This window comes from Oryza sativa, chromosome 12, assembly GCF_034140825.1.
Source record: "Oryza sativa Japonica Group chromosome 12, ASM3414082v1".
Lineage (NCBI taxonomy): Eukaryota > Viridiplantae > Streptophyta > Magnoliopsida > Poales > Poaceae > Oryza > Oryza sativa.
In genome coordinates, this window is record NC_089046.1 from 2,179,956 (window position 1) to 2,207,304 (window position 27,349).

The following is a 27,349-nucleotide window of genomic DNA, read 5'->3' on the forward strand; positions in this document are numbered from 1 at the left end:
TATAGCTGATACAGCAGAATAAGTCAGATTGTATAAATTGTGCACACGCGGGTATAAAGAATTTAGTTTCTGGGGAAAGTTACCATCATGTAAACCTCTTATATATTTTTCACTTAAGACAATACTGTATTTGTTTCAGTACAACTGTTGATCTCATAAGCATAGAAAAATACCCATTTTAAGGTATAATCGTCTGGATAAATGAGGTTGCATATTTCCTCGACAGTGGCAAAGTAGCAGTAGTAGTTTAGTCAATGTACCAAACCTATATGGCCTATGCAGGAATTTACTAGGAGAAACCTGAATAATTTGAAGACAGGAAGCACCCTCAATGAACATTCAGTCTTTCGCATCCATTATTCCACCTGATGTTACCTGGAAAACGTGTTATTGGTCAAGGGAAGCAACTATTTTACACCACACCATTAATAATCTGTTATGCAAAGCTTTTGGACTTCCAGTCACCGAAAACAGCATCTGCAATTAACTAAATCACAAGAGTTTGAGGAGCAAGTCTGAACAAAGAAAGAAAAACCAATCAATATTTTAGCAACCTACTGAACCGAAGTTACCAATTGCACAAGAAGTTTTGGTAAACATGTATATGTATAATACAAAAGGATATAGCTTCTCCCTCAGGCAGGTTAGGGGCATCAAAGATCTTGCAGACACGCTGCTCTCCTTTGCCTTTCCTCAGCATCAACCGGATGGTAGCTGCATGCGCCAGCACGTGGCCTCCCGCTGGTTTTTTCAGGTCAGTTATGAACATTCCACCACCTGGGTCGGCAATCACTGAAACAAGGAGGACACTTGTAATTTGAAATCCCTTATGGTGTTACTCTTTCTTGGGATATACAGGATAGTCCTGAAAGCTCACCTTGGTTGGTGATGTACACTGCAACATTGAACTCCTCAGCTATTTTAGTAAGGCGGGAGAGCATCTGTGCCAATTTTTGCTGCAAGTTCAGAGTAATTAGTACATAACTTTAGGCCTTCAACTACTTTATGATTTTTTTTTGTTTCTACCAACACAAATATTGACAATACCTGGCGCTCTGCAAGTTCACCCCTGCCACTGAAATCGACACGGAATAGTGCGATCACAGAATCCACAATCTACTCAGGTAAAACAACCACATAAGTAACTGAGATACACAAATTTATCAATGTTCTTTTATGTTATGGAGCCATGCCTACCAGAAGCCTGAAAGGCTCTTCAGCCATCTTAGCGGCAAGGCCAAGGAGAAGGTTGTACTGGTGCTCATAGGTGTATGCACGAGCATATATGATCTAAACAAGAAATAAATGGAAATATAACATACAGCTTCATCTGTTAGGCCTGAAATGGTAAAGACAAATTAAGAGCCATACATTATCAAGAACAGCATTGGCATCCATCCCAAATCTCTCAGCAATCGGCACAATTCGTTCAGGCCGGCTGAAAATTCCATTAAGGAAACAAGTTGGGGCGATATGGAAATGCAAATAAATCCATTGAGTGAATCAGCTGAGTTATTACTCAGTAAATTCAAAAGATACAATGTTCCCTCAGTATCAATGTAAGCAACCTTCCCGTTCCCCCCATGCATGTGGATTGGAAGCTGCAGTTCACAAACAAAAAATAAATAAAATTATTCATTGGATCTATGGTAGTAAGGTGTTGATGACAAAAATGTGTCGGAAATGAACCTGAGCGGAGACGCATAGAGTGTGAGCCAACTGGGTCTTCCCTGATCTGAGGACCAAAAATAAAGATGACAGATTACAAATTACAAAGCTAAGAAGCTGGAACCAAATTGACGAATGATGAACGTTAAATCAAAGTACATCAAGGGTCAAAGTTTGGCTGGTTCACATTAAATAGTAAGATGTTTTATTTATGTGCTACACAAAGCCAAATTGTTCCAAGCTGCAATTCAAGGAATCATTCTATAATACATCAACTTTGTCGCAAAACAAGATTATCTCAGCTAAATTTAATGTTTAGTAGAACCAATTTAGTATTAACATCAAAGAAAACAGTTTCAGACAATATTGATGTGTATATGCCTGAAGTTTACACATGAGGAGTATTAAGTTCTCAGTGTTAGCAGAATACAAACATATTTAGGAATTTACTGTATATACTGGCATGAATAAATGATAAAAATGGGAGCACAACAGCCTTAGCAAATTAACTTCAACCAGAATACTAAACATATTGCTAAGCTAGATTTTCACCATATCTATTAGACAGATATGGCCACATTCCATTGGTACAACCAATCTGCAGTTGTAATCCAGGAAAAAGAATCAAAAGGAACAAGAACGTCTACGCACCGAAATTCTCCAAATGCCTCTGTGATGCAAAGTGTTTCAATCCCTCCTTGAAAATTTGAAGAATGAAAATAGATTAGAACAACATAATGCAACAACTGATCATAACATAATCAGAGGACTATATATGCTACCGCCAAGCAGCTTGTCAAGCGCCTGGCTCCCAGTGGTGATTCGAACAACAGATTTCCGCTTCAAAAGAAGAAAAAGAATAAACCAAACAGCCCAGGGAAGTGCACAGCTGGAGTAACTAAAAGCTCTAGAGCATCCATGAAGCAAGGAATAGTTTCCACTTAGTTTGCTATAACACCATATCCTGTACACTAGTATGCTGTATGCAGATTAGCTCCTATTTCCTTACCTTAATAAGGAGATCACTTCCTGTTATGAAGCCCTGACTCTGAGAAAAACAAATATAGCAATTTCAGAAGAATGTATCACACAGAATTGACAGTGAAGCTTTCAGACTTTAATAATGAAAAGAGAACCACACCAGAAGTTTTTCGGCTGCTTCGCAGATCTTGTCTACCTTTGCTTCAGATAATCCCTTGATTCCTGTCAGGCTCTACAAGATGAATCCATATATTGAAACAATATCAGATAAGCATACTGTAAGAAAGAAATAGAACAAACGAAAGAAGATGGGTGTCATAAACCAGAAATGGAACAAGCAGGAGATGGCATGAAGGTTTGGGATCCCGAGTTCACAACCTTCTTTGTATGCATCATGAGGCCATTGCAAGTGTAGATACCAGCATCCTGCAGCTTCTTCACATCTCCAGAGTTTATCCCTTGCGAGATTACTGTAGACAAGTGCACCAGAGATGAACAGTAATGCAGGAACTATGCTCATTAGTTTGAATTCACGGCAATGAATAATTTGCAGGAAGAACCAAATGAAGCATGAAACACAGGCAAATGTCAGGATCACACCAAACAACTTACTAAAATTGAACTCGCTAGAGTTAGGGAGCCACCAGAAAACGTAAAGTGCAAGAGGAACTCAAGCTTAATCCCTAAACCTCCAAGTGCACCCATACACAACTGGTTCAACTAAATGCACTCCAAGTGCACCAAAACACACAACTGATTCAACTAATATGCAGAAAATGCAAATGTTTAAACTAGCCGGTGGAGAATTCCGACGAGTTCCAGCGATCATTTTGACGGGTTAATGCAAAACGCGTGTAAATTTGACTAAAAATGGGGATAAATTCTAATCGATCCTCTCATAGCAAGCGATGTGGCGATCCACACACCGATCAGCAGGAAATAGCCCAAAAACAGAGATCAATTGTGGAGCGGCGAAAATTCCAGAACAAATTCGTCACGAGACGAGGCTAATTTATGTCCAGAACGCACGAAATTGGGGGGAAAACTAGAAGCAACCCAACACGCACATCACAAAGCATCCAGACGCTGCTCGCAAGCAGAATCGAAACCAACAAAAAAAAAGTGGAAACGTACTAATGCTAAATCTCGTTTACTTCACCGCGAATCAAGCATCGAACTACAAGTCGAACAGCGACTAATTGAAAGGCGAGGCAGAACGAGCACTGCCACTCGCACGCGCGAACACACGCGAACACACACGAACGCACACGAGCAGGCGCGCCAAGCAATGCAGTGCGGGATACGAGACAGGGGGAGGAAGGGATGGAGATGAGGCGGAGGGCGTACGCTTGTCGATGGACTCGAAGCACTCCTCCTCCTCCTCGATCCTCTCGGCGTCCATGAGCTGGAGCTGCCCGCCTTCGCTGTACTGCTTGGACGGCGCCATCTGCCCACCTGCGTCGAAATGTGCGATCAGGGGAGAACCCAACCAGAATCACCCAAAAACCCAAGCGAGAACGGCGAGCGGAGGCGTCCGCCGCGGCGGAGAAAAACCTCCTCACCTGTAGGCGGAGGCGGCGAGGTCGTCGGAGCGGAGCGGGGGCTTGGAGGAGAAGGAAGCAGCAGAGGAAGACGACGAAGTGGTTGTGTTGCGCCGTTGCGTGTGTGAACAGTGCGGTTGCTCCGGCTGCGACGGTGGGCTACTTGGGCCTTCTGGAAACTGCTTGGGCTTGTCTTTCTATTGGGCCTTCTGCGGGAGGGAGCAGTATTGGGCCGTTTCATCCAGCCTAGCAGAGCTGGATGAATATATTTTAGAAGTATGTTTGTTTTGTATCGAAAATACTTCTATATTTTCTACAAACTAGATCGCTAACAACACGTATATACCAAGTTTTATTCATAAATTACTTTTTGTTTATATGCCATTTTGGCTCCGATGGTGTTGAAGCATACCCACAAGGTTGATCAAAAGAAGGCCGGAAAAGAGGCGAAGAGCGGCAGCAAATGCAAGAGCAAGGGGAAGGAAGGCAGGAAGCGGCTACCTCCCAAGGGCAGGAAGAGCATTCAATAACATATTGGAGACACTTTGTCAACTTGATCCCCATTATATGCAGATGATGTTTGACGAAGAACAACATGCAAACACACCAAGCATTTCTCAGCTCAACGACGACAGCGTAGCTAGTAGTGCAAGCTGCAGCCCAGACAGGGCCCTGCCGTGTGGTGCAACCAGGACCAGCAGCCACGGTACTCTGCTGATCAATTGATGACGATCACACAGCCAGCCTACACGGAGAATCTCCATTACCAGCAAGCCGAGAATATTAATAGCAGCGTTGCATGCATTTGGAGATGATCTAGACTAACGTCATATACTGTCCATCCTGACTATATCTTGCCACATGGAAATATTGAGGGTTATGCTCATCAGTATCAAACAGACAATATGCTACAAAATGGAAACATGGAGGATCATCCTTCGTATAAGTGGTACGATCAAGATAATTTTTTTTTAGAAACGCGGTACAAATATAGACGCTCATAATACACGCACACTTATCCCTATGAATATACATGCACATTCTATCTCTATAAACACCTTTGGAATAGTGGACCGGTATATCTTGATATTGATATTGATGAAGTTATCACAAACATCTCGCTGTCAATGGGTTGGATTAAGATAATGGTGGTGCATTTGTTCGGAGGATTGGAGGACGGATTAATAGACTATATATTGATTAATTTATGGCAACCCCGGCCGTCTTGGAAGATCAAGAGATAGGTTGTGATGAGCTTATACAAGAATGCATGGGAAGTGATGATGGTGATGAGACATATTAATGACGAATTGCCGTTCTTTGATGACACATAGTAAGATGGGCTCCAACAGAATAAGAGAGCACAACGCCAACGGGTGTGCAGTGTCCTGAGAGCAAGTATAATAGAGGGCTATAAGAAGGCTGAATGCTGATGTGGATGAGAGAGGAGAGGAGAGAGATGAGAAGCGAGCTATAAGTTTACAGCCGGCTTAGGCACAAGAACCAATAAAATCTGTGAGACAGATAGGTAGACCATATATTTATAGTGAAGAGTTAACCATTATATGAGTGAGATGATAGATAGGCTATAAGTAAGCAGCTGGCTGTATTATTATTCTTGCTCTGAAGAGTGCTAATGGTCACTAGAGTCTTTTAAGCGATCGGTACGTGGTTTTATGAGGTTCAGTCTTATCTAATCTGTTTTCTTGATGGGTTAATTTTCACATGGAAACACTATTGTTTGTTAAGGGAAGTAAGATGATGGGGAGGGAGAATTTCGTTTTTACAGTAGTAGAGAAACTAGAAAATCAGGCGCGCCGCCCTGTCAAAAGTATATCCTGTCTAATAAGAAAATGAAACCCAACATCTCAATTCTGACCTCCCCAGATAACACAAACACGACATAAACATGATATGATAATACCAGCGAAGCGCTCTCCGTCTCGTTGCAGCAGGTGGATGCGACCTCAGATTGAGATGCAGGAAATGGAGGAGAGGGAAGCGGAGGGGAGGTAGTACCTCATTACATGGCCTCAAAGAGGCGGAGGGAGCTTGTATCCGGCGCCGTACGTCAGCAAGCTTCGACCAGGTCTCCAGATGCAGTCAATTTGGATAAGATGAAAACGATGAAAGCTGGGTTTGGGGTGTTTGTGATTTGTGAAGGTTGAAATGGAAGTGCAAAGGTTTCAGCTAAAGCCGTACTGGGTGCTTGTGTAGAGAGGACTCAGTTGCATGGGAAACTGAAACGCTCCTTTCTTAGCCCTTCCAAATTTTTTCTTCAAACTTCCAATTTTTTCCATCACATCGAAACTTTCCTACACACACAAACTTCTAACTTTTCCGTCACATCGTTCCAATTTCAACTAAAATTTCAATTTTAACGTGAACTAAACATGCCCTTATTCAGTATTAATTGAGTATTAATATATTGGATTGTTCCCCTTCCCAAGGGCTCCACAAATTTCTGGATTATTCCATTTTTTATTTAATTTTTTACATGCATGTTGACTGAACTAATACAGTACTACTTTCCACATATCTAGAGCCTTAAATAACATATATGCAATCCAACAGTGAATAATTTGCCACAGTTATCATCCAACGGTTCGTTTTTATCTAATGACGTCAAGGGAAGTAAGATGATAGGGAGGGAGAATTTCGTTTTTACAGTAGTAGAGAAATGGCCGTCTCGTTTATCTTCTAACTTTAAATTTTTGTATGAACTTTGTTGTTATTTGTGAGAAGGGATCATCCTGTTTATCTTCTACTTTTGTTTTGTTTTTTGTTTTTTGTTTTTTTTTCCCGTGAACAACTATCTAAATCTAGTACTGAATCTAAGTAGCGTCTTCCCCTAACCAAACTGATTAGCAATGATATTTGTTTACTAATTTATTTTAGTCTTGTTGTGTCCATGAAAGGGCACCTGTATAAGGTATTTCATCTTAAACTAACCATAATTTGAATTGACATATAAAATCGGGAGGTGAATAATGTTAATTTATTATTGCAGACATGTTTAGTTCTTGAGAGGGGAATAAAAGGTACCATTGCATTTTAAACTAACAATAATTTCAGTGACCTGTACAATTGGAAAGTGAATATATTTTTTAAAAAAAAATATGGCAGAAAGAATAACAGACCACTATCAGTTTAAAGCTTTGGTATAACAGTCTATGAAACACCACGTCTGCGCAGGAGGATGCGTGATGGTTAGCTCCACGCTAACCAATAAACAGCTGTCGATTATTTGCTTTCATGCGAAATGTGCCTTCATCCAGAGAAACCTGCTCTAATATAACAGCTGTGCAAGTATATTGCCTGACAAAATGCCTCGGTCTCACAGAAGGATCAAGACATGTAATATAAGAGGGAAACAATTCCATAGTTTCTATTGATATGATAGTCAGGTGAAATTCAATAGATCCATTCCATATGAATATTGCTTGGCAAGTGGTTGGCAGAATGCCTCACAGCAGGATTAAGAGGGAAAGTTTTACCTTATATTCCTATGATAGTCAGGTGAAATTCAATGGATTCATATATATGACATTTAACATGTCTACATCTTTTTTCATTTCATCTTACAGATGTACATAAAACAGGCTATTCTTTTACCTGATCATCCTATTAGATGATTATCAAGCATTCGTGGACATATCCAACAGAGTTCATTCACAGTTGCCTTCACTATACCAAGCCAGTCATTTGTAGTTTGTTGCTAGAACTTTTACTCCGATTGTCACTCGGGTAGTTACAGCTTAGGTTTTATCTGTTCTGCTTGGCGCAGTTGTGCATACATATCTGCGATTTCTTTTGCAAAGTATGCCTTAGCTTGCGGTCTTTTGACCTGCAAAAGTCATTGAGATAGAGAATTAGTACCTGGTGTAGAAATCTCCTCCAACTTGTATTAACGGGCCTACCTTGAAAGTTGGGGTGAGGAGACCATTTTCTAATGTGAAAGGTTCAGCAACAAGGGTAACAGCTTTGGCAAATTCAAAACCTCTTAGCTGGTGCAGCAAGGAAAGAGAGATTAATAAGGGAATCATACACATGATTCATAACTTATTAAGAGCATGCAAGGTTATGAGAAGTGAGAAGTAAACCTGTGCTTCCTTTCCAATAGAGTCCATCTCAGCCAGGACAGCAGATCTTGCTTTCGGATCAGCACAAAGCTGTCTTAAATCCTCGTGCTACAGGTTAGAAAGGACATAACATAAGTAGCCAACGAAGATGTAAGGAGTTTTATTTGTGGGTGTTCTGTTTTTATTTATTTATTTTTTTTTGACAAAGAGAGACATAATTTGTGTAGTGAACTGGCAAAGAGGTGCAAGAAGAATATAATGTTCCGCTAGTTTGGAGAAACCAGTTGTGCAGTTGCAGAATATCTACTCTCTAAGGTCAGCATATTTACCTGGATTCCCTCAGATGCAGCCCAAGCCTTCAACACATCTGGTTCAACTGCTACTACGGCAACCAAAGAAGAGTTTAAACTATCACCTGCATCCGAATCAACAGCTTAGAACATATATGGCAAATTATTGGTAGTTATAACCAGTATAAGGACATGAATATTACCATATATAAAGGACTGCGCAATAAACTTGCACTTAGCATAGACATTCTCAATCTTCTCGGGAGCTATGTATTCTCCTTGAGCTAACTTGAAAATGTTCTTTTTCCTTGAGACCATTAAAACACAATCAATTAATAATTTATTTAATAAGAAAACTAATCAGATCAAATACAGTTCCAGGGGCTTAAATTACCTAAGAAAATGTGTGGAAAGAGGATAATAAGTAATTAGAGACAAAAGTATTTCACAATAGGGTTGTGGTCATTTCTCAAAAACATCCATGTGTTACAACCTTCCTAGTTGAAGGCTACCATGTGCTGTCTGCTACAATAACAGTGGGTAAGATAGTTTTGGTTTGCTCTTTGATCAATAGCTAAGAAGGTTTAACATCTTGCTTTCACTTTAGTCTTTTAGCACAGTAGTTTTGAACTTACCAAGTTGTTATTAGATATCCCTACCATCTTAGTAATATGGTATGTATTCAAAATTACAAATGACAGCAAATTCTACAAGTTAGACCAAATAGCATTGAACTTTCACATATTAGAGTTTTATCACCAACCATGCAAATCTCAGCTAACAAACAATACACTGAGAAGAAAATAGTACAAGCTAACTTAAGATTTCAAGTATGCATCTTAACAATTTAATTTAGCAACTGACTAATTTAGGTATCATTACGAAACTGCAGCGAAGGTAAAAGTGTAGATTGATCAGATATACATTTTTTCTCTATATAATGAAACAAAGGCACAAGGCCATCTCAATTCAAAAGGAAATTCTTAAACATGAAACACTAGATCATTCAGTTTTACCTATCTATAATTTTTAGACGCCCTCCAGGCATCCACAAACCTATGTCTCCAGTGTGTAACCAACCATCCTCGTCAACAGCCTCTCTACTGCAGGTTTTCAAATTTAATTGCTGAAACTCATCAAATATTTATGAATTTAAATAGTAGAAGATAGAAATATATAGCAAATTACGTTTGGATTTCGTCTTTATAGTAACCACAGAATATCGTAGGTCCCCTAACACAGATTTCTCCACGAGGATATGGTTCATCCTCAGAGGTGTAATTCATTTCTGGGACATCCACTAGTTTAATCTCTGAAAAATAGAAACAGAATTTGCGTTATGGAAGAGTGTGAGAAGTGATAATGTACAAAAACAATAACAGTGAGGAATTACTGTGAACAAAAGGACAAGTTATTTATCCAACCAAGTCTAGTTAAACCCAAACACAGATCTTACCACAAGATGGATTTGGAGATCCGACATGACCAATTAACCTATCACCAATATTCATTGCAGAGATGATACATGATGTCTCTGTCATTCCATATCCTTCGAGTACTTCACCACCAAAACATCTGTTAAAAAATTAAAACAGTAGTATATTAGTTAATCCAAGTTCTAAATAATAATCGTGCTACCCCAAGGGCATATATGAAGACAGCTTACATTCTTAGGAATTCCATTACATCAGCTGACAATGGAGAAGCGCCTGAAGTCATAAGCCTCACACGTCCACCAAGCCTAGCTTTTATTTTGTTAAATACCAACCTGTCCCACATTGGGGACGGATTTCTCCCTAATAACCCAAAATGTAGAATTAACATTTCATACATGTAGATGTAGTGGATAAAAAAGTGGCATGGTTCCAATTTTCCCAAAAAAATGGGATATGACATAAGTCACAGAAAGCATGTAGGAACTGTTTTTAAATGAGAAGTCATTGCAAAACTAAGACACTTAATATCAATGAGCTGTTCTTACCATTAATAATCGCTTGCCTCTTAGCATTGTATGCAGCATGAAACAATCTTTCTTTCAACCCTCCAGACTCCTTGACAGCATTTGTAATTCTACAAAATGATAAACAACTAACCACTTAGCTGTACTGAAAAGGGGAAAAAATGCTAACCTCAAAAAGGATATGACTAGAAATAGTTTTTCCCAACATGAAAGTATCTAAGTTACGGGTGTAGTTGGATTACGCAGCATAAATTCTATTATATAGCCGAGGCACACTAGGAAATACTGTTGGTCTCAATGCAGCCAGATCATCCATCAGCTTCAAATTATCCTAGAAACAACAACAATATACACATCAGATATATGGCAAAGAATCCATTGAATGTAAACGATTATTATGGCAAAGAATCCATGTAGTAAGTAAGATGGATATTTGATCTAAATGCATATTTGTCAAGTGTTGAACAAAGTTATTGCTACTGGCAAACACATAAGATATAACCCTATATGGATCTAATTGCTTGCTGTGTGCAAGGAAATCCAGCAATAGGTTTACAATATGATGGTACGATGGTGAGGAAAGGATGATGATGAGCAACATAGAGCTGAAGTGAACTAGCATGAGCCAACATAATGCATCCATTAAGATGATGAGGCCATAACAAATAGTACAATGGGATTATCAGAATATTATCTTGTAGCCTTGTAGGTGAAAGGTCCAGCATAAAATGCATCTGTTGTGTTCAATTAACCTCTGAATGATTGTCATATAACAGTTTGAAATATTGCACTAGGTGATTCAATTCTGCTCCTATATCTAGGGGTAACTTGTGGCAGAACTAACATTAGAAATTACTTTTCCGAGTGGTTTAATTCATTTGTCCCCGGTTATTCATATTTACCTTTGCTAGGTCAGAACTCAGAAACCCCATTATTCTACTGGTTTTATTATTTACACAAACAGCAAATGCAAATAACTACAAAATTAACAACCTAAATGGTTTTGGATCTGCATACCCCTTGGTAGAAACCAATGGCAACACCATAGTGAACCACTGAGACCTGGTTAACTCTCTCATAGATGTGAGCTAAAGGTAGATATGAGATATACCTGCAAAGACATACCAACATGATTATAATTCAAAACATTACCAGATGGGATAAATTTATTAAGCTATGGCAGAAAGAAACAAATCTAGATTTAATGTAAACTCACACATCAGATGGGTAAAACTTAATGACTAGGCTTGATCCTGCTACATTTGCAATTAAATTCCCATGAGAAAGAACAACTCCCTGAAATAAATATGACATCGTCACAGATTGGAAGGTTGAATTAGAAGAGCTCTTTGAATGAAACTAAAAATAATCAGAAAGATGAGTTATTTACCTTCGGTGTGCCAGTAGTGCCACTAGTGTAACAAATAGTGGCAATATCTTCAGGTTTTGGAGGGCGAAAAGATTGAGAACTCATCTTTCCCTGAGTTGAAGATTGAAAGATCAGAAGAACAGTGAGCAAAATGTGCTAGCATCCTTTAATCTAACAGCAAAGATAATGTATATGGCTGGAAATAGATACACACATACTTTTTATTTCGCAGGCCGTTGATGCAAAACTAAAACTAAGGCAATATATATCCACCATGCACATACTATGTGTGTCCATAAGAAAAGAATTGAGCAAGTGTGCACACCGCACACTGCTATAGCACATAGACAAAACTATGATTTGTGTTAGAGTTTGTGTCGAATATGTATACGTAGTCGGTTACAGTTTAGGACTTGGAGTTGTAATAGGTATTAGGACTAGAGTATGAGTCGGACTCTATCCTAGGATCTCTCATAAATAGAGGGCGTGCCTGTTGTAACCGCATGGCGACTTAGCATAGCGAGAGGGAGCGGCTGCCGGCGGCTACCGGCCGTGAGTCGTTGTAACTCTGATACGCTGTATATGCTAGATCGGGGAGGAGCACCCGTAATCAGTGCCCCGGAGATGTAGGCCTCGGCTGAACTCCGTTATCAAATATCATGCCTCGGTGTCATCATCGTGTTTGGATCTCCTATGGCGTTTTCTTCCGCGGATTGGTTTCCGATGTGATTTCGGGGCCGGTTTTATAACAATTTGAAAGGAAAAAAAGATGTTTACTCCATGTGGTAGCCCTACAATTTGTTATTATGTAATGTTTACTCCATGTGGTAGCCCTACAATTTGTTATTATGTAAGATTGTCATTTAGCTTTCAAGTTTACTATACATGAAAATATGAAATGGAATTAGAGAGCTAACGTATGCATACGTGCATTACAGCTGTCAACTGGATATCCAATATTCATGTTCCCAGTTTTCACCCCAAAATATCAACGTGTCTCATACATACATAAATATAATTGCATAACAAACGTGTTTTCTAATGGAAGTGGAAACAAGATGTCACATCAACTTTGTTTGCCATGGATAAATCTTTTGGAAACAGTACTAAATTAATCAGTGCAAGAGTGCAGCCAAGTAATTCGTATCCCAAGAGATTTCATATAAATATTGAACCATATGCCCATACAACTTTGGAACTAGATATGTGGTTCTCAAGGACTACAGGTATGCATGTAAAGTGTTTTTTTAACAAGTTTAAATGCCAGTTGGTTGACTGACATTAGATAACAGATACTTTTTTTTTATGAAAAAGAGAACAAATACCATAAGCAAGAAGTAGTGTTAGTAAACTTAAGGGCCATTTAGCAAACTCACCTGGCTAAGTAGTCTGGAGTAAGTTATAATTTCCACTCCAGTAGCTGTTGGGGTAGATGGCATATTTGCATTGTCTCCACCAATTACCTATATTAAACAAGTTTTTTTTAAAAAAAAAGAAAAAGAGAGAATCTTAAACAATCATGGCCGTTCATTGAATATACTAACTATAAATGGTTTGAACTTACCACTATAAGGCGAACACACGGCATTTGAGTTATAAAGCTTAGTAGCTGCAATAAATAGTTACACATAAGCAGAACATAAGTACACTTCGTTCCATAGAATATACCATGATAAAATTCAAGATTAAATGCTAGGCAGTGTTACCAAAATTGATGTAGTGTTTGAAATAAGAAAATGGAAATAGGATCAGAATCCACATAGAATGTATTTCATGATCAGGCCCCAGCCCAGCACTCAGCCCATTGGTTGTGTGCATGTGGATATGGTCCCAAAAAAACAGTATTTGATGTGCATGCAGTTTCTGCAGGATGAGATCAGCACCTGAAAGCACAGATCTGTTTCCTGGAAATAACTAGCTAGTTCCCAGCATCACTAAGTTAAGGACCAGTATGAGCAGTGACATGAAAACTGCGACTTTTAATGATTGTATAGACTAGTAACTATACAAGGTTGAGATAAGGGTTAAAGCTCACAGTGCTTAGTGTTTGAGGCACACAGAAAATAGCTTGTACTGTCGCATGGTTAACAATGAACTGAACTGCATCTGGACCTGTATAAACAATACATAAAACTTGTTGCTAGATAAATGAAAAGGAGATAGATGATCATTATGTGATGAGTGCATACCTAGAGTATCATAAAGTGGCACGGATACATATGAATATGCCGCACAGGCATGATCAACTATGGTCCACTCAGGTCTGTTTATAAAATACAAACCAATGCGCGCACCCTGGTTCAGTTTTAGAAAATTATTTAATGCAAGTTTAAAAAAAGGAATCTGTAAGTGTAACCACAAATGCTATATCATTATGGCAATGTGTGACAAGATCTGCCTGTTAGTAGTTAAAATCAGAAGGACGGTGCTTGTTGAGATCATAATGACTCACTTCAGGTATTCCATGGTAAATAAGACCAGAACCTATCGCAGTCCGGCTTGTACTAGCTTCTCCATATGTCATCCATTTGTAGCTGCAACAATTCATATATATCATTTAAAAGATTTTAACAAAGCTACAAAAGGCAATAATGACATATATATCCAGGAACCAATTCTTACTCCCCAACTGTTCCATCAACACAGACTCTTGTGCCCAGGTATCTACAGTCCCTAAAGGTTTCAACTGCATACCTGCACAATTTTGGGTATATTGCCTGAGAACTTATCACAGAACTTAAATTTGAACACTAATAGTTCTCTTGTAAAACATGTAGCCTGCAACAGGCATTTAAGTTTACCAGTTTTCATAAAAACATCAGATAAAAACCTTTGCATTCAAGTCGTTGCATACAAACATTTTCCAACTCCAAGGTTTCAATAAAATAACAGACTCACTTGCGAATAATTCTTTTTCCTAATTAGATTAGATTTTCCTAAAAATCTTCCTGATACAATTCAGAAACAAAAAATATGGGAGATTCCTAAGGAAAACATAACTAGCATTTATTTTGCTTGATGGTATGTAATTACACTCAAAGGTTTGCTGACAATTCAAGACAAGAATTTGATAAATCGTAGCATAACATTGGTAAATAACTGAGATTTGTCGAAGTTGAGATTAACATTCAGAAATAGAAGTTTGATGCTCAAGTCAGACTATGAGGATTCTTACACAAAGTTATCATGAAGCGTTCCAATGTCTGGGTTATCAGGGAATCTATTTATTAACTTAAGAGGTGACTTTGCGGATCTGCAAGATGGAAACAGAAATTTTGAGCCATGACATAAGCAAATGCAGTATAACATATACTACTAAATAACCTACCTGTACACATTCCACTTTCCAGTTTGCAACTTCTCAGGGAGTACAGCACTGTAGCCCTGCACTGGAGAAGCTATGCACATTGAGTTGTAAACTTTAAAAAAAAAAAGCATTGCTATGTCAAGAAAGATAACTTAAAACATGCAGAGTGCAGTTGAGAAACCGCAACTAGCATGCGTCGGCGTACTAAAAAATAGGAAAAGAAGCATCCCAGTCAGTTAAAAGCTAACGAGCTCGGAGCTAAGCAATTATTTTAGACGGTTACCGAGCTCAGCAATGGAATTATGGCATAGATGCCCAGTCTAAGCACAAATTCAGAAAGAGGAAGCTATCTCTACAGCTTAAGAATTGGGAATTTGGGAGTGGTTGCACTTGTTATTCTCCACTTTATCCACTTTACGCTCGAGCGGTGCGCGCGCCCAGTAGGCCCCACGCAATCCAACCCCAAGATCCAAATCGCGGCATCAATCATGCACGGGATGGATAAAATCACAAATGCATACCACATCACTAGTAAGTAGCAAGTAGTAGTGCAGACGAATAGACGATCGATCGATCGATCGTACGTACCGTGCGCGTACTCGCCGGCGGTGGGGTTGGCGGCGAGGTCAACGCCGCCGGACTCCGTCGGCGGCTGGAGGTGGCCGGAGACGGCGCGCAGCCGCCGCTGGGCCGCGCCCATTGGGGCCCTCTCCTCCTCCCGCTGCTGCTGCTGCCGCGCCATGCCCTTGGCTCGCACTAGTCGTCTACTACTCGTCTCCTGTTTCTCCGGCGAGGCGTTGCGTGGGAAGAAGGCGAAGAAATTTGTGGCGCGTGGGAAGCAGAGGACGAAGCGTGGGGGACTCCGACTCCTCGTCTTTTTTTCACTAGTGGAAGTGTACTACTAGCGTTTAAGTAAAGTTTTTTTTTAAAGAAAAGGAAATGGTGGGTTTGAATTTGGAGAGGATTTGGGAGGATAAATAAGTTACCGGGAAGGGTAGGAACTAGGAATCGTAGCTTTCTAGACGAATCCCATAGAAATCTCCTGTGCTTTTTGTAGTTTTTTTTTTGTTTGCCTGTTTGGTGGCACGCATAGTATATTTATCTGTTTTATCTTATCCGTTTTTCTTTTTGAGGGCAATTTTTATCTTATCCGTTCGTGCTGCTTGCGTCGTGTGCGCCGGCCCTCACGTCTCGTCGTGTCGTGCGGTGCGGCTGCGGCCGGCGGTGTTTGCTTTTGTTGCGTTGGTATGTGGATTGGATGCTTTCTTTTTTTTTTAACGCACCGACATAAGACCGGGCCAATTTCATTATATGAAGTAGAAGTAAAAGTATTTACAAGGGATTGGATGCTTTTTGTTGAATTTTTTTTCCCCTCGTGACATTGCCATGGCATCATCACAGGAAAACGGAGTACAACAGAATGGTGCTTTGGTTGTGTCCAACTCCAATGGGATATTGTATCGTTTCTGCTAATGGGAACAGGAGAGGATCTCCTCTCTTGCTAAAAAAAAGAAAATACTACTAAGAAACTTGTGATGCCAACTTTGCCTGGTCGTCTTCTGTTGATAGGAAGGTGAAAATTTTATCTTAAGCTTAACATGCATAGATGCCACATCATCATCCACTAATTAACAAGATGTCACATTATTATCCACTAACAATCATCACATTTAAACATCATGCAAACATGTTATATCTTTATATTTTTTATAATTTAAGAGCTTTTGAAATACAAACATGTTAAATTATCATCCAACATAATTCACATAATGTTTCAATGTATATCTTCATGCAAAGATGCTACATCATCATCCACTAATTAACAAGATACCACATCATCATCCACTAACAATCATCACATTTAAACATCATGCAAACATGCTATATCTTTATAGTTTTTATAATTTAAGAGCTTTTCAAACACAAACATATTAAATTATCATCCAACATAATTCACATAATGTTTCAATGTATATCACATAATAATTCACATAATTCACAAACATACTAAATTCCCGCAGCAATACGCGGGCTTTCACCTACTTATAAAAATTAGAGCACTGCTACACGTACTAAATTTCTTTTACAAAACTTTTACAAACAATAAGCTCAACCATTTGTAAGTAGATAGAAATAATAAAAAATCGAGATGTACTCACAGTGTAACACATGGTGTTAGTAATAAAAGTTTAAGTAAGACAAGCTACGTATAGACTTTCCTAAAAATTATCTAGAACACTGGCCATGAGCAGCCATGAGGCCCATGAATGGGAAGCAAACCTGGACTTTGCTGTTTCTGGTAATTGGGCTTTGCTGTTTAGGCCCAATTGCTAATATCAGCCCACGGGTATCCGGTGCCACGTATCCGCATATTCCTCACCACTACTCTGCGTGCGCATCGCTTCTCTCGAACACGATTCCCCAATCAATCGCCCCACCATATTTTAGCCCTAGAAACACCACGACGCGCAATCCATCCACCCCGCAATTCTACTCCCTCTCAAATCCTCCATCGCCGCAGCACTTCGAGCTTCGAGGCCGAGGAGGGGGAGCGCGACAAGCCCGCGGGAAGGGAGTCCACCATGGCGGATCTGCTGAGGAGGGAGGAGGAGTTCTACGCCTCCTTGTTCGACTCCCCCAAAGGTGACTCTCCTTTTACCTTCGAAATTGCCCCCCGAGGTGTCTCCTAATGCAAGTGAGTTTTTTTTTCTTTTTTCTTTTTTTTTTCACACTGGGCGCCCTTTGGTTTGTGAACTTAGGCGGCGATGCCGTCAAGTCGCGTGGGCAGATGATTGAGAGGAAGATTGAAGTTCTTGAGGACATGGCCACCAAGGTGAGACGGCTCATCCTGCTAGAATAAAAAAAACTGTTAGCTTGTTCCTTTGCAGCTAAATGAAGGTGGGTTGTTAGCTTATGATTAAATGAAATTATGGTTTCATCCCTGTTGCAAAGAAATGGATAGTGATCTACGGAATAGCAGCTAAAAATAATCTGTTATATTTGATACAGTATGTTGTTATATTTGACATTAGGAATATGCAGGTTGATGGTTTACAGATTGTAATGTTACACAGGTTAGTAACCGGAGATCTCGTAGGTGGTTGAATGATCGCTTGCTCATTGAACTTGTCCCCCGTCTTCATGTTGAAGAAATCAAAGGCCTTTTTGCTCCTCCACCATGGGGTAAGCTCCAGTGCTGCTCACATTTTCTAACTCCATATTGCAGGTCTTACAGTCTGGCCATTGAATGTTCAGATTTGTGTAGGGAGTAGTAAGTTCTCTAGAAGATGTGAGCCATGTTATGCATACTCTTTACGATGTGTTCACATTGAGAATGAGAAACAATATTATTTTCCTTACTGCATGTGCATGTTAACTGTGTGTCATTAATTAAAAATATATAGATTTACAGGAAGGATGTATGCTATCCAGTTTCCCTGATTGTCACACTTTTTTTCCTTCCAAGTGCTTATGTTCAGTTGTGCACTTTAATTGTGCTGACTGTTTACTGCAGGGAAATTAGTATTTTCGATGTATTATTACAGAGATGTTCCACATCTTTTTTGTATGTTATACTTATCTATATTCTACATGTAGGTGAGGAACTGCCCGTTTCTGCATTTTGTAGGACAAGTGATGGTGAATGGGATGCCTTCAGGAGTATTGACATGGACGTTGAGGTATGCTAGTGCGTCAGTAATCTGTGTTGTCCACCTTGAGTTGACAATAATATATCAAACCGACCGTGTAATTAGAAAAAAGGGCCTATCATCTAGATACCATGTGAACTTTTTAGGGATCCATTTTGCTTACTGTGCTTTTTATCTGTAGGCACGATTGATGCAACAGATGAAACAATCTTCTACAAAACAGAAGAATCATGTGGACAGCGATGAATTGATTGCTCTCAATGCTTGGCATCGTATAGATCGCCAAACAAGAGAAGCCATAAAGAGAAATTTCCTCCCAGATCTGCTTGACATATATGAGGTATGCCTTTCTTTCTCTTTGATTGTACTCTTTAAACCAATTGCCATACTTTTTGTATTTCTGTTTGCCACAATGGTTACTAGATTTGTTTAGTTGGGAGTTGTTTTACTACTTGATGCATCTTTCTGATTTTGTAGTTTTAAAAGATCAAACACCTTTTTTATGAGCAAGTTCGAACAAACAATTAGGTGCAATTTAGGGATCCTTACAGTGTTTTTGGTTGTAGCGTGGAATTGCATTACACACCTATCTTATTACACCATTAACCATTTTGGCTTAAAAGATTTTTCTGTAGAACTCATGGTAAGGACCATATAAACATACATCTAACATCTAGAATATTCCTTTACAACATGATTTAAACTTTTGAGGGTCTTAGATCAGCACCTATCTTATTACACAATTAACCATTTTGGCTTAATTTTTTTTCTATAGAACTCCTGGTAAGGTAAAGGACCATCTAAACATGCATCTATAATATTCCTTTACAACATGATTTACACTTTTGAGGGTCTGAGATCATCACCTATCTTATTACACCATTAACCATTTTGGTTTAAAAGATTTTTCTGTACAACTCCTGGTAAGGTAAGGACCACCTAAACATGCATCTATAATATTCCTTTACAACATGATTTACACTTTTGAGGGTCTGAGATCATCACCTATCTTATTACACCATTAACCATTTTGGTTTAAAAGATTTTTCTGTACAACTCATGGTAAGGTAAGGACCATCTAAACATACATCTAGAAATATTCCTTTACAACATGATTTACACTTTTGAGGGTCTGAGAAAATCTCTCCTGGCATTGCTAGCCCTAATAGCTGGCTTACAAGTAACAGTGCGGGTACCTAAGCTTTTTAGATGATGTTCTGTTCGCTCTTGCATCTGTCTCTGCAATTTGGAATGGTACTGTATAGTTATCTTCTTAATGAAAAGGAAGCAGTCCTGTTGCTCAGGCTTCAGGCTTAAACATGGTGACCTGATTGTCTGTTATTGCTACTGTGAAATGTGTTATTATTCTCAGAAATGAGATGGTTGAGTGCTTATTTTGCCAACATTTATCAGTCTTGTGAAACTTTTGATGTATACACTCACGTGCGACGTGAATGCAAGTGCAAGTTAACAATTACAATATGATTGTGTTTGAGTTTCTTTACATAAAGTACTTAAGAAGCCTTAGTTATTTGATATTGGTGAATCTGCTTTTCACATTTGCAGGACCGAATTAGGGCCTTCATTGAAGATGCTAGTGGTAAAGATGTGCTTGTACTGAATGTCCAGGATCCGTTTCAGAGGTTGCTTCTGCATGGTGTATGTGAGGTAAATATTTTCTCAACAATTCTTGAGAACTTAAATCTTCATCCAAACATTTTAAGTTCCAGTCACAACTTGTCTGTATGCAGTTCTATAACGTATCATCTACAACCACGACTACCATGAGAGATGGAAAGCTGTGGAAGACGACAACAATTAAGAGGAGACCGGGAACCGGTGCTCCCTCCAGGCTCACATTAGTTAGCTTTCTGAGGATGAAGAAGAACGGATCCCAGTAACATGTGGTTGCTTCAGGACCAGAAGCAAGAATTTATCAGATGCTTACTGCTGTGCCATGTATTGGCACAGGCGATCCTAAATCGGCTAAACGTGCCGATTTAGGTTCTATTTAGGATGTACACATGTAAATTATCATCTATGTTTTCATTTGATCATTTGATAACATTTTTAACATGTTTGAATGCAAGAGATTGGGTCACTGGTTGTGACTTCCAAATCCTGGTGGTGTTAATTTGCATTAGAGTTGGATTAATAGCAAGCCGTGGTGCGTTGCTGAGCTGCATAGATAGGGCTGCCGGACCAAGAATGACACGCCGTTGCCGTCGGATGAAGAATATTTAGGGCTCAGATCTCTGGCTTCCAAAGACACTAGGGCCATGTTTGGGGGAGGTTGTCCCAACTGCAGCTTTTCCCAAAAGCTGCTTCTGCTAGAAGCTGCCCCAAACAATTCACAGCTTCTTAAAAGCTGCCCCAAATAGTCCACAGCTTCTGAGAATCTATAGTTATAGATTCTGAAAAATGAACTAAGAAGTCAGAAGCTGTGAATCTGTAGTTACAGATTCTGAAAAATGAACTAAGAAGTCAGAAGCTGTAGAAGCTAGGTTTCATCTGTAGTTACAGATTCTGAAAAATGAACTAAGAAGTCAGAAGCTGTAGAAGCTAGGTTTCATCTGTAGTTACAGATTCTGAAAAATGAACTAAGAAGTCAGAAGCTGTAGAAGCTGGGTTTCATCTGTAGTAAAAATGAACTAAGAAGTCAGAAGCTGGGTTTCATCTGTAGTTACAGATTCTGAAAAATGAACTAAGAAGTCAGAAGCTATAGAAGCTGGGTTTCAGAGTTTTTCCAAAATATCAGAAGTTAGCTACCAAACAGCTGGTTTTCAGAGTTTTTCCAGAATATCAGAAGCTGGCTACCAAACAGCTGCTTCTCAGAATCTAAAGCTCCCAAAATAGGCCCTAGAGCATGGCGACAATCTTGTGAAATCAAGCGCAGTATATGTAACATTAACTAGACAAAAGTCATCGTGAATTCGTCATATGACTTCATAACTTGAGAAACAAGGCCTCTCGACGTTAAACAGGTTTGCCAGATAAGATATGGAGAATAATTCAGCATAGAATGAATCGGAATCCTCTGAATTGAACTGAACGTCAACGCTTGACAGATCATCCGGATGACACCAATACGGCATAGGTACCGGGGATGAACAATTAATTTTAAATTTTGTTGATGCAGGTTCAGTCAAATCATAATTTTGAATCAAATATATATTTTGTTGTGTTTAATAGGACAGTTGCTGAACTTGGCCATGATCCACCTCACGTGCTTGATTGGAAGACTGATGGAGATAGCTGTGTTTGGTCTAACAGGCATGGCATTGCTATCAAGTTCAATGTTTGTCTAAATAAATTTGTGGATAACATTACATTGTGGGCAAATTATTGAATGGAAGATGATCATTATGATAGAGGACCATTATCACTGCAGAAGCATATTGAATACAATACCCCCCTCTTAAAAAAAAATTGAACCTAGCTAGGCCAGCTAACTCACCATCTTATGGAGCTAACCAAAAGACCCCTAAGCATTTTTCATTGTTTTCGCCAACAAAAACAATCATATTCCCCTCACAACAATCATATTAACTAACACAAAGCCAATTTTCCATTCTAACACAATTAACCATAGAAACTTGCATGGTTCTCTCTCAAATATCTCATTATTAGCATATTAATCATGAAAATTTACAGTATGTACATTCTTAAGTGAGAACATCAACTTTCAATCCGATTGAAAGGAACACGTACGCGAATTGTAGAACAACCACCAAATGAATTAGATACATACAATACGTTTCTCACACACAAGCTATGGCCGCATCGACCTTTCAACAATCAACAATGCTATCCAATGTTTTGATCAAGCTAGGACGACGATCGATATGGAGGATGTGGCCAGCCACACTCGTGATACACACACCCATGTATGCCCAAATATATATGGGATATATATGCCCTGGAGATGGAGACCACTACTCCAGCCAGCTCCACATTCTCCCAGCAGCTAGCTAGCTACAATCCTGCACCTCTTCTCTGTCTACTGTCTAGCGATAGCAAAGGCACACACAACATATTAACATTATAACACACATACAATCGATCTCTGAAGTCTGAAGCTAGCTAAGTTCAGCTATTGCTGAGACATGGCTTACCCTCCTAGCTCTGGGTACCCAATTACAGGCAGTAGCCTGCAGGTGACGCCGTGCGGGGCGCTGGTGGAGCAGTACAACGAGCTCAACTTCCGCAACCTCTACTTGCACCATCTCTACCTGGGGCCCAACCCGACGCAGTCGGTGATGCTCGCCGCCGACGCCGCCACGGGGCTCGGCGCCACCACCGTCAACAACTGGCCCATCTACGACGGCCTCGGCTCCCTCGTCGCCCGCGCGCGGGGACTCCACGTCTACGCCGGTGACTGGCACAACTCCTTCACCATCGTCTTCGAGGACCAAAGGTACCCGTGCTTCAATTCCCTCCGTGTTTTCTTTACTTGTCGTTTTGGGCATTGAAACCGTCTCGCAGTACATGTATTATATCACCATCTTTTTTTTTACTACTTCCTCGAAATTCTATATATGTCTAGATTTATTAACATATACATAAATATAGACAATGCTAGAAAGTCTTATGATATAAAACGGAGGGAATACATGTTTATAAAAGCTAGAAAGATATGATAACCATATGAATGTACTTTTTATAACAAATACACCGATATCGTTTTCTCATATCAAATCATAATATTTTTATATTAATTAATTATTTAAGACTTCAAGGTTTGACTATATATACGTTTTAGGGCAATATCTATTTAAGAAAAGAGGCAGTATAACTTTATTGTAAGACACGTTTCAATTTAAACAAATATAAAAATAAAATCGGATTTGCTATAAATATGTCATCAGTTTTTTATGAAAATTAGTCGATTTTTTGGCCATAGGATGTACTTTGATATCTGTGCTAGTGCGTAGTAGCAGAAAAAATGTACAAAGCACGGTGGCAGGGATCGAAACCCTGGTCTTCTAATCTTCTAAGTTGTAGTGATAGCACCAAACCAATTGAGCATGGCACCATTTTTTCTTCCCTTGCCAAAACTAAAGTTATATCCATTATGCAATAATTACATAACACTTTAGTTAGTACTTACGTAGTAGTTACACCCTATTTACATTGTATTTACATATCAGTTATATTCGTCACATTGTTAAAGTACTTCCTCTATTCCAAATTAAATTTACTTTTAGCCCCTTCCATTTGTCTTAAAATAAGTTTGTTTTTGAGTAATCATTGAAACATAGTTTATGAAAGTATGATATAATTATATTGAGAGTAGATGGAGTGAGAAATAGTTGCATTGAGATTTGATAAAGTAGAGGTATTCTAGTTTTTTTTGTGGTTTATATTGGTATGTGCAGGATGTATGAAAATAAATTTATTTCGGGACGAAGATAGCACTTGAGCACCGAAGAACGATACGCCTAGAATAATATATAGCTGAAAGGGCATGTTTTAATTAAAAAATTGACATGTTTATTTGTGTTGTACTTAGGTTTAGGGGATCCACGCTTTTGGTGATGGGAGTGTTGTTATGGTTATGGATACCACATACCTAATAGTAGTTGACTAAATCTCGGCAGGACCCACCACATACCATGTCCTATACGGAAACCGACTTCAGATATGGAGGGAGTTTCGGATAAGGAAAGAGAACCAGAGTTCTACATGGAAATGACAAGGACTACTCGGATTGTATCCATATTGGTTTCCCTAGTTCTACTTGGACAAGGAAACACCTATGGGTATAAATACAAGCCCCCCTAGGAGGACAGGGGGACACCCACAAGGAGACAATCAACAGGATCAACACCCAACACAATCGACATAGAAGCCACAACATAGAAGCCTACATACGCCAAGACACGCCGCCGGATATCGACTTCAGGGATAGGCATGGCTATTCTCCTACGGTGCCTCCGGATACTGTCAGGAGATACGAAAGCGCTATCTCTGATCTCGCCGGGCACGAATTCGAGGAGGAAGACTACCCTGTTGTCGACTACGAGTCAGACCTTCAGACCGACATGTCGACAACAGTTAGATAGGCTACCCACATATTGTACTGGTATGATTATGGTGAATAAGAGCAATACCGGCTTCGGCCAACAGGATGTAGGGTTATTACCTGACTACTCAGGGGCCCGAACCTGTATAAAAATCCCTGTCTCCATCTCTTTTACCTCAGTCTCGCATATATCCTAGCACCAACGATCCCCATACTGTCTAAATACCGTAGTCGAGACATCAAACGTCGACAAGTGTCTGTCGAAAACGGTGAATGGGGAATTGTTGGTGGGACCGGTCAGTTCGCCATGGCAGGAGGTGTGATCCAGAAGAGGGTGCACCAACGGAGAAACGATGGCAACATCATAGAGATTACAATCCATGGATTCTGCCCTGTGCCTAGAGGCTCTCAGACTCTGCCAATGGGACCATCCCAGCAGTACCCCATGCCCACGTACAATGTGAGTTGAACAAAAATTTTGACCAAGTTTTTCCTCTGTTTCATTAGTTTTTAATCCCTCCCTTTCAGATTATAATCAGATTATAAGACGTTTTGACTTTGATCAAAGTTAAACTATTTCAAATTTAACTAAGTTTATAGATAAATATATAGTAATATTTATAATACTAAATTAGTTTCATCAAATAAATAATTGAATATATTTACATAGTAAATTTGTCTTGGGTTGAAAATGTTACTGCTTTTTTCTACAAACTTAGTTAAACTTAAAGCAATTTTGACTTTAAAACATCTTATAACCTGAAACAGAGGGAGTAAGTATTAATGGAAGTTTACCCGTTATCTGAAAGAATGCTATTCTCCGTGTGGTTTGTTTGGCCTTAGAACTCTGATTGCTACCATCTACTCATTCTGATGTAGTCACAAATAATGCTCATAATTTTGGACAATGTTTTTTGTCATACTTCTATAAGTTTTAAGCATCGATATCCTTCAAATGGTATTTTGGAAAATCATGTACTAGATTTGGCTTAAAGAGCAATTTAACACAAACTTGTAAATTGTTAAGCATTACATGTATTTTGCAATTAGTTCAGTCACCAACATTTCTTTTTCAAGAGCTGTCCGAGTATTTATGACCATAGGAGTAAGAGAAATATCTTCTTTTAGACATACCGTGCAAAAAAAGTATATTTCATTTGCATCATGAATAGGTAAAGCAAAAGTAACTCTTTCAATCCATTTCAGCAAAGCCATCCCACTAAGGTTGGACCATGGGGTGGAACTGGAGGCACTCCTCACGACATCCCTATTGCACCCCAGCGTTTAGAAAGCATAACAATCCGTCACGGCTGGACAATTGACTCCATGTCCTTTTCTTACACTGACCAAACTGGTCAGTAGCGCTCTGTTGGCCCATGGGGCAGTAGCAGTGGAGGCGATACAACCACGGTGAGTATATGAATTTTTTTTAACATGGAAATATAACATAATTAAGAATGCCCTTTTGAATTATATGTCAATTTTCCGTGCATAAAGCATTCTACTTCATATTTTTCTATAATATTTTTTTCTAGAAATACCTTAACACTATTTTTTCTACAATATGCATCAATTATATTGGTATTGAAAATACTCCCTAATTCCTTATACTTCTCCCCAGAGGAAGCAACAGTGGTTCATGTAGAGTTTGAATATCATTAATTGCACACCCAAGGTGAAATATTAATTCGGGTTCCACTGTGGTTTATATATATACTAGATTTTGAACATGATGCATCCATGTCCAACAAAATAATGTTCGTGCCGTTCACAATTGTGTCGATCGTGTACTGTGACGACGATGCAGATCCAGCTGGGGCTATCGGAGTACGTGATGGAAGTGTCCGGGACGTACGGCGCGTACAACAGCAACGTGGTGGTGATGTCGCTGAGGGTGGCCACCAACCTGAGGGCGTACGGCCCGTTCGGCCGCGCGGAGGGCACGTCGTTCACCGCCAGCGGCCGCGTCGTCGGCTTCTTCGGCCGCTCTGGAGAATTGCTCGATTCCATCGGCGTCTACACGGCCTAATTGAAGCCCCCTCTCGATCCAGGAAATTGTGATACCATTATATTGCTCGCTATCTTGTGTATGCATGTTTTTAGTACTATGAGTGCTCTGGCTGTTCAGTGCAGTGTGATATGTTCTGTTTGTGAGAAAATAGTATTAATTTCCTGATATATTTTTACAGGGATATAAATATTCACTCTTGTTCTTGAGTATATTCAGACTAGCAAAAGTGCCTGTGCGTTGCACCGGGTGATTACGGAGTGTGTACATTGAAAAAAAAATGTTGCTTAGGGATCTAAATCAGACTTTCTCCCGGACTGGCTGGTCGGCCCACGGCCTCTTATGTACACATGCGGGAGCTCCCCACCTCCCTGGGCCGCAACCTGGGCCTGGGCTGGGGAAGCCTCCCCGCGCGCGCCTCTACTTGGGCCGAATTCGGTTCGGCCAGTGCCGGCCGTCTGATCTTAG

General features: G+C 39.6%; 3 protein-coding genes and 1 pseudogene across 7 annotated transcripts; 2 read left to right on the top strand and 2 right to left on the bottom strand.

Annotated features, from left to right (window-relative positions):
- Positions 1–64: 64 nt before the first annotated feature.
- On the bottom strand, positions 65–6,350 carry LOC4351482 (meiotic recombination protein DMC1 homolog). 4 transcript variants are annotated; one of them, NM_001404647.1, is made up of 15 exons: positions 4,212–4,291; positions 3,997–4,104; positions 3,028–3,119; positions 2,810–2,881; positions 2,678–2,716; positions 2,451–2,508; positions 2,320–2,365; positions 1,690–1,735; positions 1,540–1,601; positions 1,372–1,438; positions 1,198–1,290; positions 1,048–1,116; positions 878–956; positions 626–792; positions 65–384 (listed from the first exon to the last, which is right to left on the bottom strand). In NM_001404647.1, exons 2-15 carry the CDS (start codon positions 4,094–4,096, stop codon positions 340–342), a joined length of 1,035 nt encoding a protein of 344 aa, NP_001391576.1. In that variant the 5' UTR covers positions 4,097–4,104; positions 4,212–4,291; the 3' UTR covers positions 65–339. The 4 variants fall into 4 exon arrangements, with proteins under 4 accessions (NP_001391576.1, XP_066162071.1, XP_066162072.1 ...); XM_066305974.1 differs by lacking the exons at positions 3,997–4,104; positions 4,212–4,291 and adding an exon at positions 6,210–6,350 and having other exon boundaries at positions 80–384; XM_066305975.1 differs by lacking the exons at positions 3,997–4,104; positions 4,212–4,291 and adding an exon at positions 6,115–6,217 and having other exon boundaries at positions 80–384.
- A 1,204-nt stretch (positions 6,351–7,554) lies between these two features.
- Positions 7,555–16,081, bottom strand: LOC4351483 (long chain acyl-CoA synthetase 6, peroxisomal). Of its 2 annotated transcripts, none has more exons than NM_001404646.1 (23): positions 15,787–16,070; positions 15,220–15,280; positions 15,067–15,144; positions 14,514–14,585; positions 14,344–14,425; positions 14,081–14,186; positions 13,927–14,003; positions 13,456–13,500; positions 13,268–13,354; positions 11,913–12,002; positions 11,739–11,818; positions 11,540–11,633; positions 10,765–10,853; positions 10,544–10,632; positions 10,229–10,358; positions 10,019–10,137; positions 9,751–9,874; positions 9,579–9,665; positions 8,766–8,869; positions 8,602–8,687; positions 8,294–8,380; positions 8,111–8,197; positions 7,555–8,037 (listed from the first exon to the last, which is right to left on the bottom strand). In NM_001404646.1, the coding sequence occupies exons 1-23, from the start codon at positions 15,938–15,940 to the stop codon at positions 7,942–7,944; spliced, it is 2,124 nt and encodes a 707-aa protein (NP_001391575.1). In that variant the 5' UTR covers positions 15,941–16,070; the 3' UTR covers positions 7,555–7,941. The 2 variants fall into 2 exon arrangements, with proteins under 2 accessions (NP_001391575.1, XP_015620539.1); XM_015765053.3 differs by having other exon boundaries at positions 7,599–8,037; positions 15,220–15,275; positions 15,787–16,081.
- A 1,526-nt stretch (positions 16,082–17,607) lies between these two features.
- LOC4351484 (uncharacterized) lies at positions 17,608–20,967 on the top strand. The gene is made up of 7 exons (XM_015762967.3): positions 17,608–17,841; positions 17,958–18,031; positions 18,273–18,381; positions 18,796–18,878; positions 19,030–19,188; positions 20,415–20,516; positions 20,600–20,967. Exons 1-7 carry the CDS (start codon positions 17,781–17,783, stop codon positions 20,747–20,749), a joined length of 738 nt encoding a protein of 245 aa, XP_015618453.1. The 5' UTR covers positions 17,608–17,780; the 3' UTR covers positions 20,750–20,967.
- Positions 20,968–22,461: 1,494 nt separating this feature from the next.
- Positions 22,462–27,142, top strand: LOC9268473 (agglutinin-like; annotated as a pseudogene).
- Positions 27,143–27,349: the final 207 nt, after the last annotated feature.

What these genes read in the sequence shown, in the direction of transcription:
- LOC4351482 (NM_001404647.1), bottom strand. Translation starts at nt 4,096, where the DNA reads ATGGCGCCGTCCAAGCAGTACAGCGAAGGCGGGCAGCTCCAGCTCATG. An exon ending in GAAGTGATCTCCTTATTAAG is followed by an intron (nt 2,509 to 2,677) that starts GTAAGGAAATAG and finishes CTTCTTTTGAAG; the next exon opens with CGGAAATCTGTTGTTCGAAT. An exon ending in ATTGATACTGAGGGAACATT is followed by an intron (nt 1,439 to 1,539) that starts GTATCTTTTGAA and finishes TGGAATTTTCAG; the next exon opens with CCGGCCTGAACGAATTGTGC.
- LOC4351483 (NM_001404646.1), bottom strand. Translation starts at nt 15,940, where the DNA reads ATGGCGCGGCAGCAGCAGCAGCGGGAGGAGGAGAGGGCCCCAATGGGC. An exon ending in GTTGATGGAACAGTTGGGGA is followed by an intron (nt 14,426 to 14,513) that starts GTAAGAATTGGT and finishes GAATTGTTGCAG; the next exon opens with CTACAAATGGATGACATATG. An exon ending in CGTGTGTTCGCCTTATAGTG is followed by an intron (nt 13,355 to 13,455) that starts GTAAGTTCAAAC and finishes TGTTTAATATAG; the next exon opens with GTAATTGGTGGAGACAATGC.
- LOC4351484 (XM_015762967.3), top strand. Translation starts at nt 17,781, where the DNA reads ATGGCGGATCTGCTGAGGAGGGAGGAGGAGTTCTACGCCTCCTTGTTC. An exon ending in TTGAGGACATGGCCACCAAG is followed by an intron (nt 18,032 to 18,272) that starts GTGAGACGGCTC and finishes AATGTTACACAG; the next exon opens with GTTAGTAACCGGAGATCTCG. An exon ending in GTATTGACATGGACGTTGAG is followed by an intron (nt 18,879 to 19,029) that starts GTATGCTAGTGC and finishes TTTTATCTGTAG; the next exon opens with GCACGATTGATGCAACAGAT.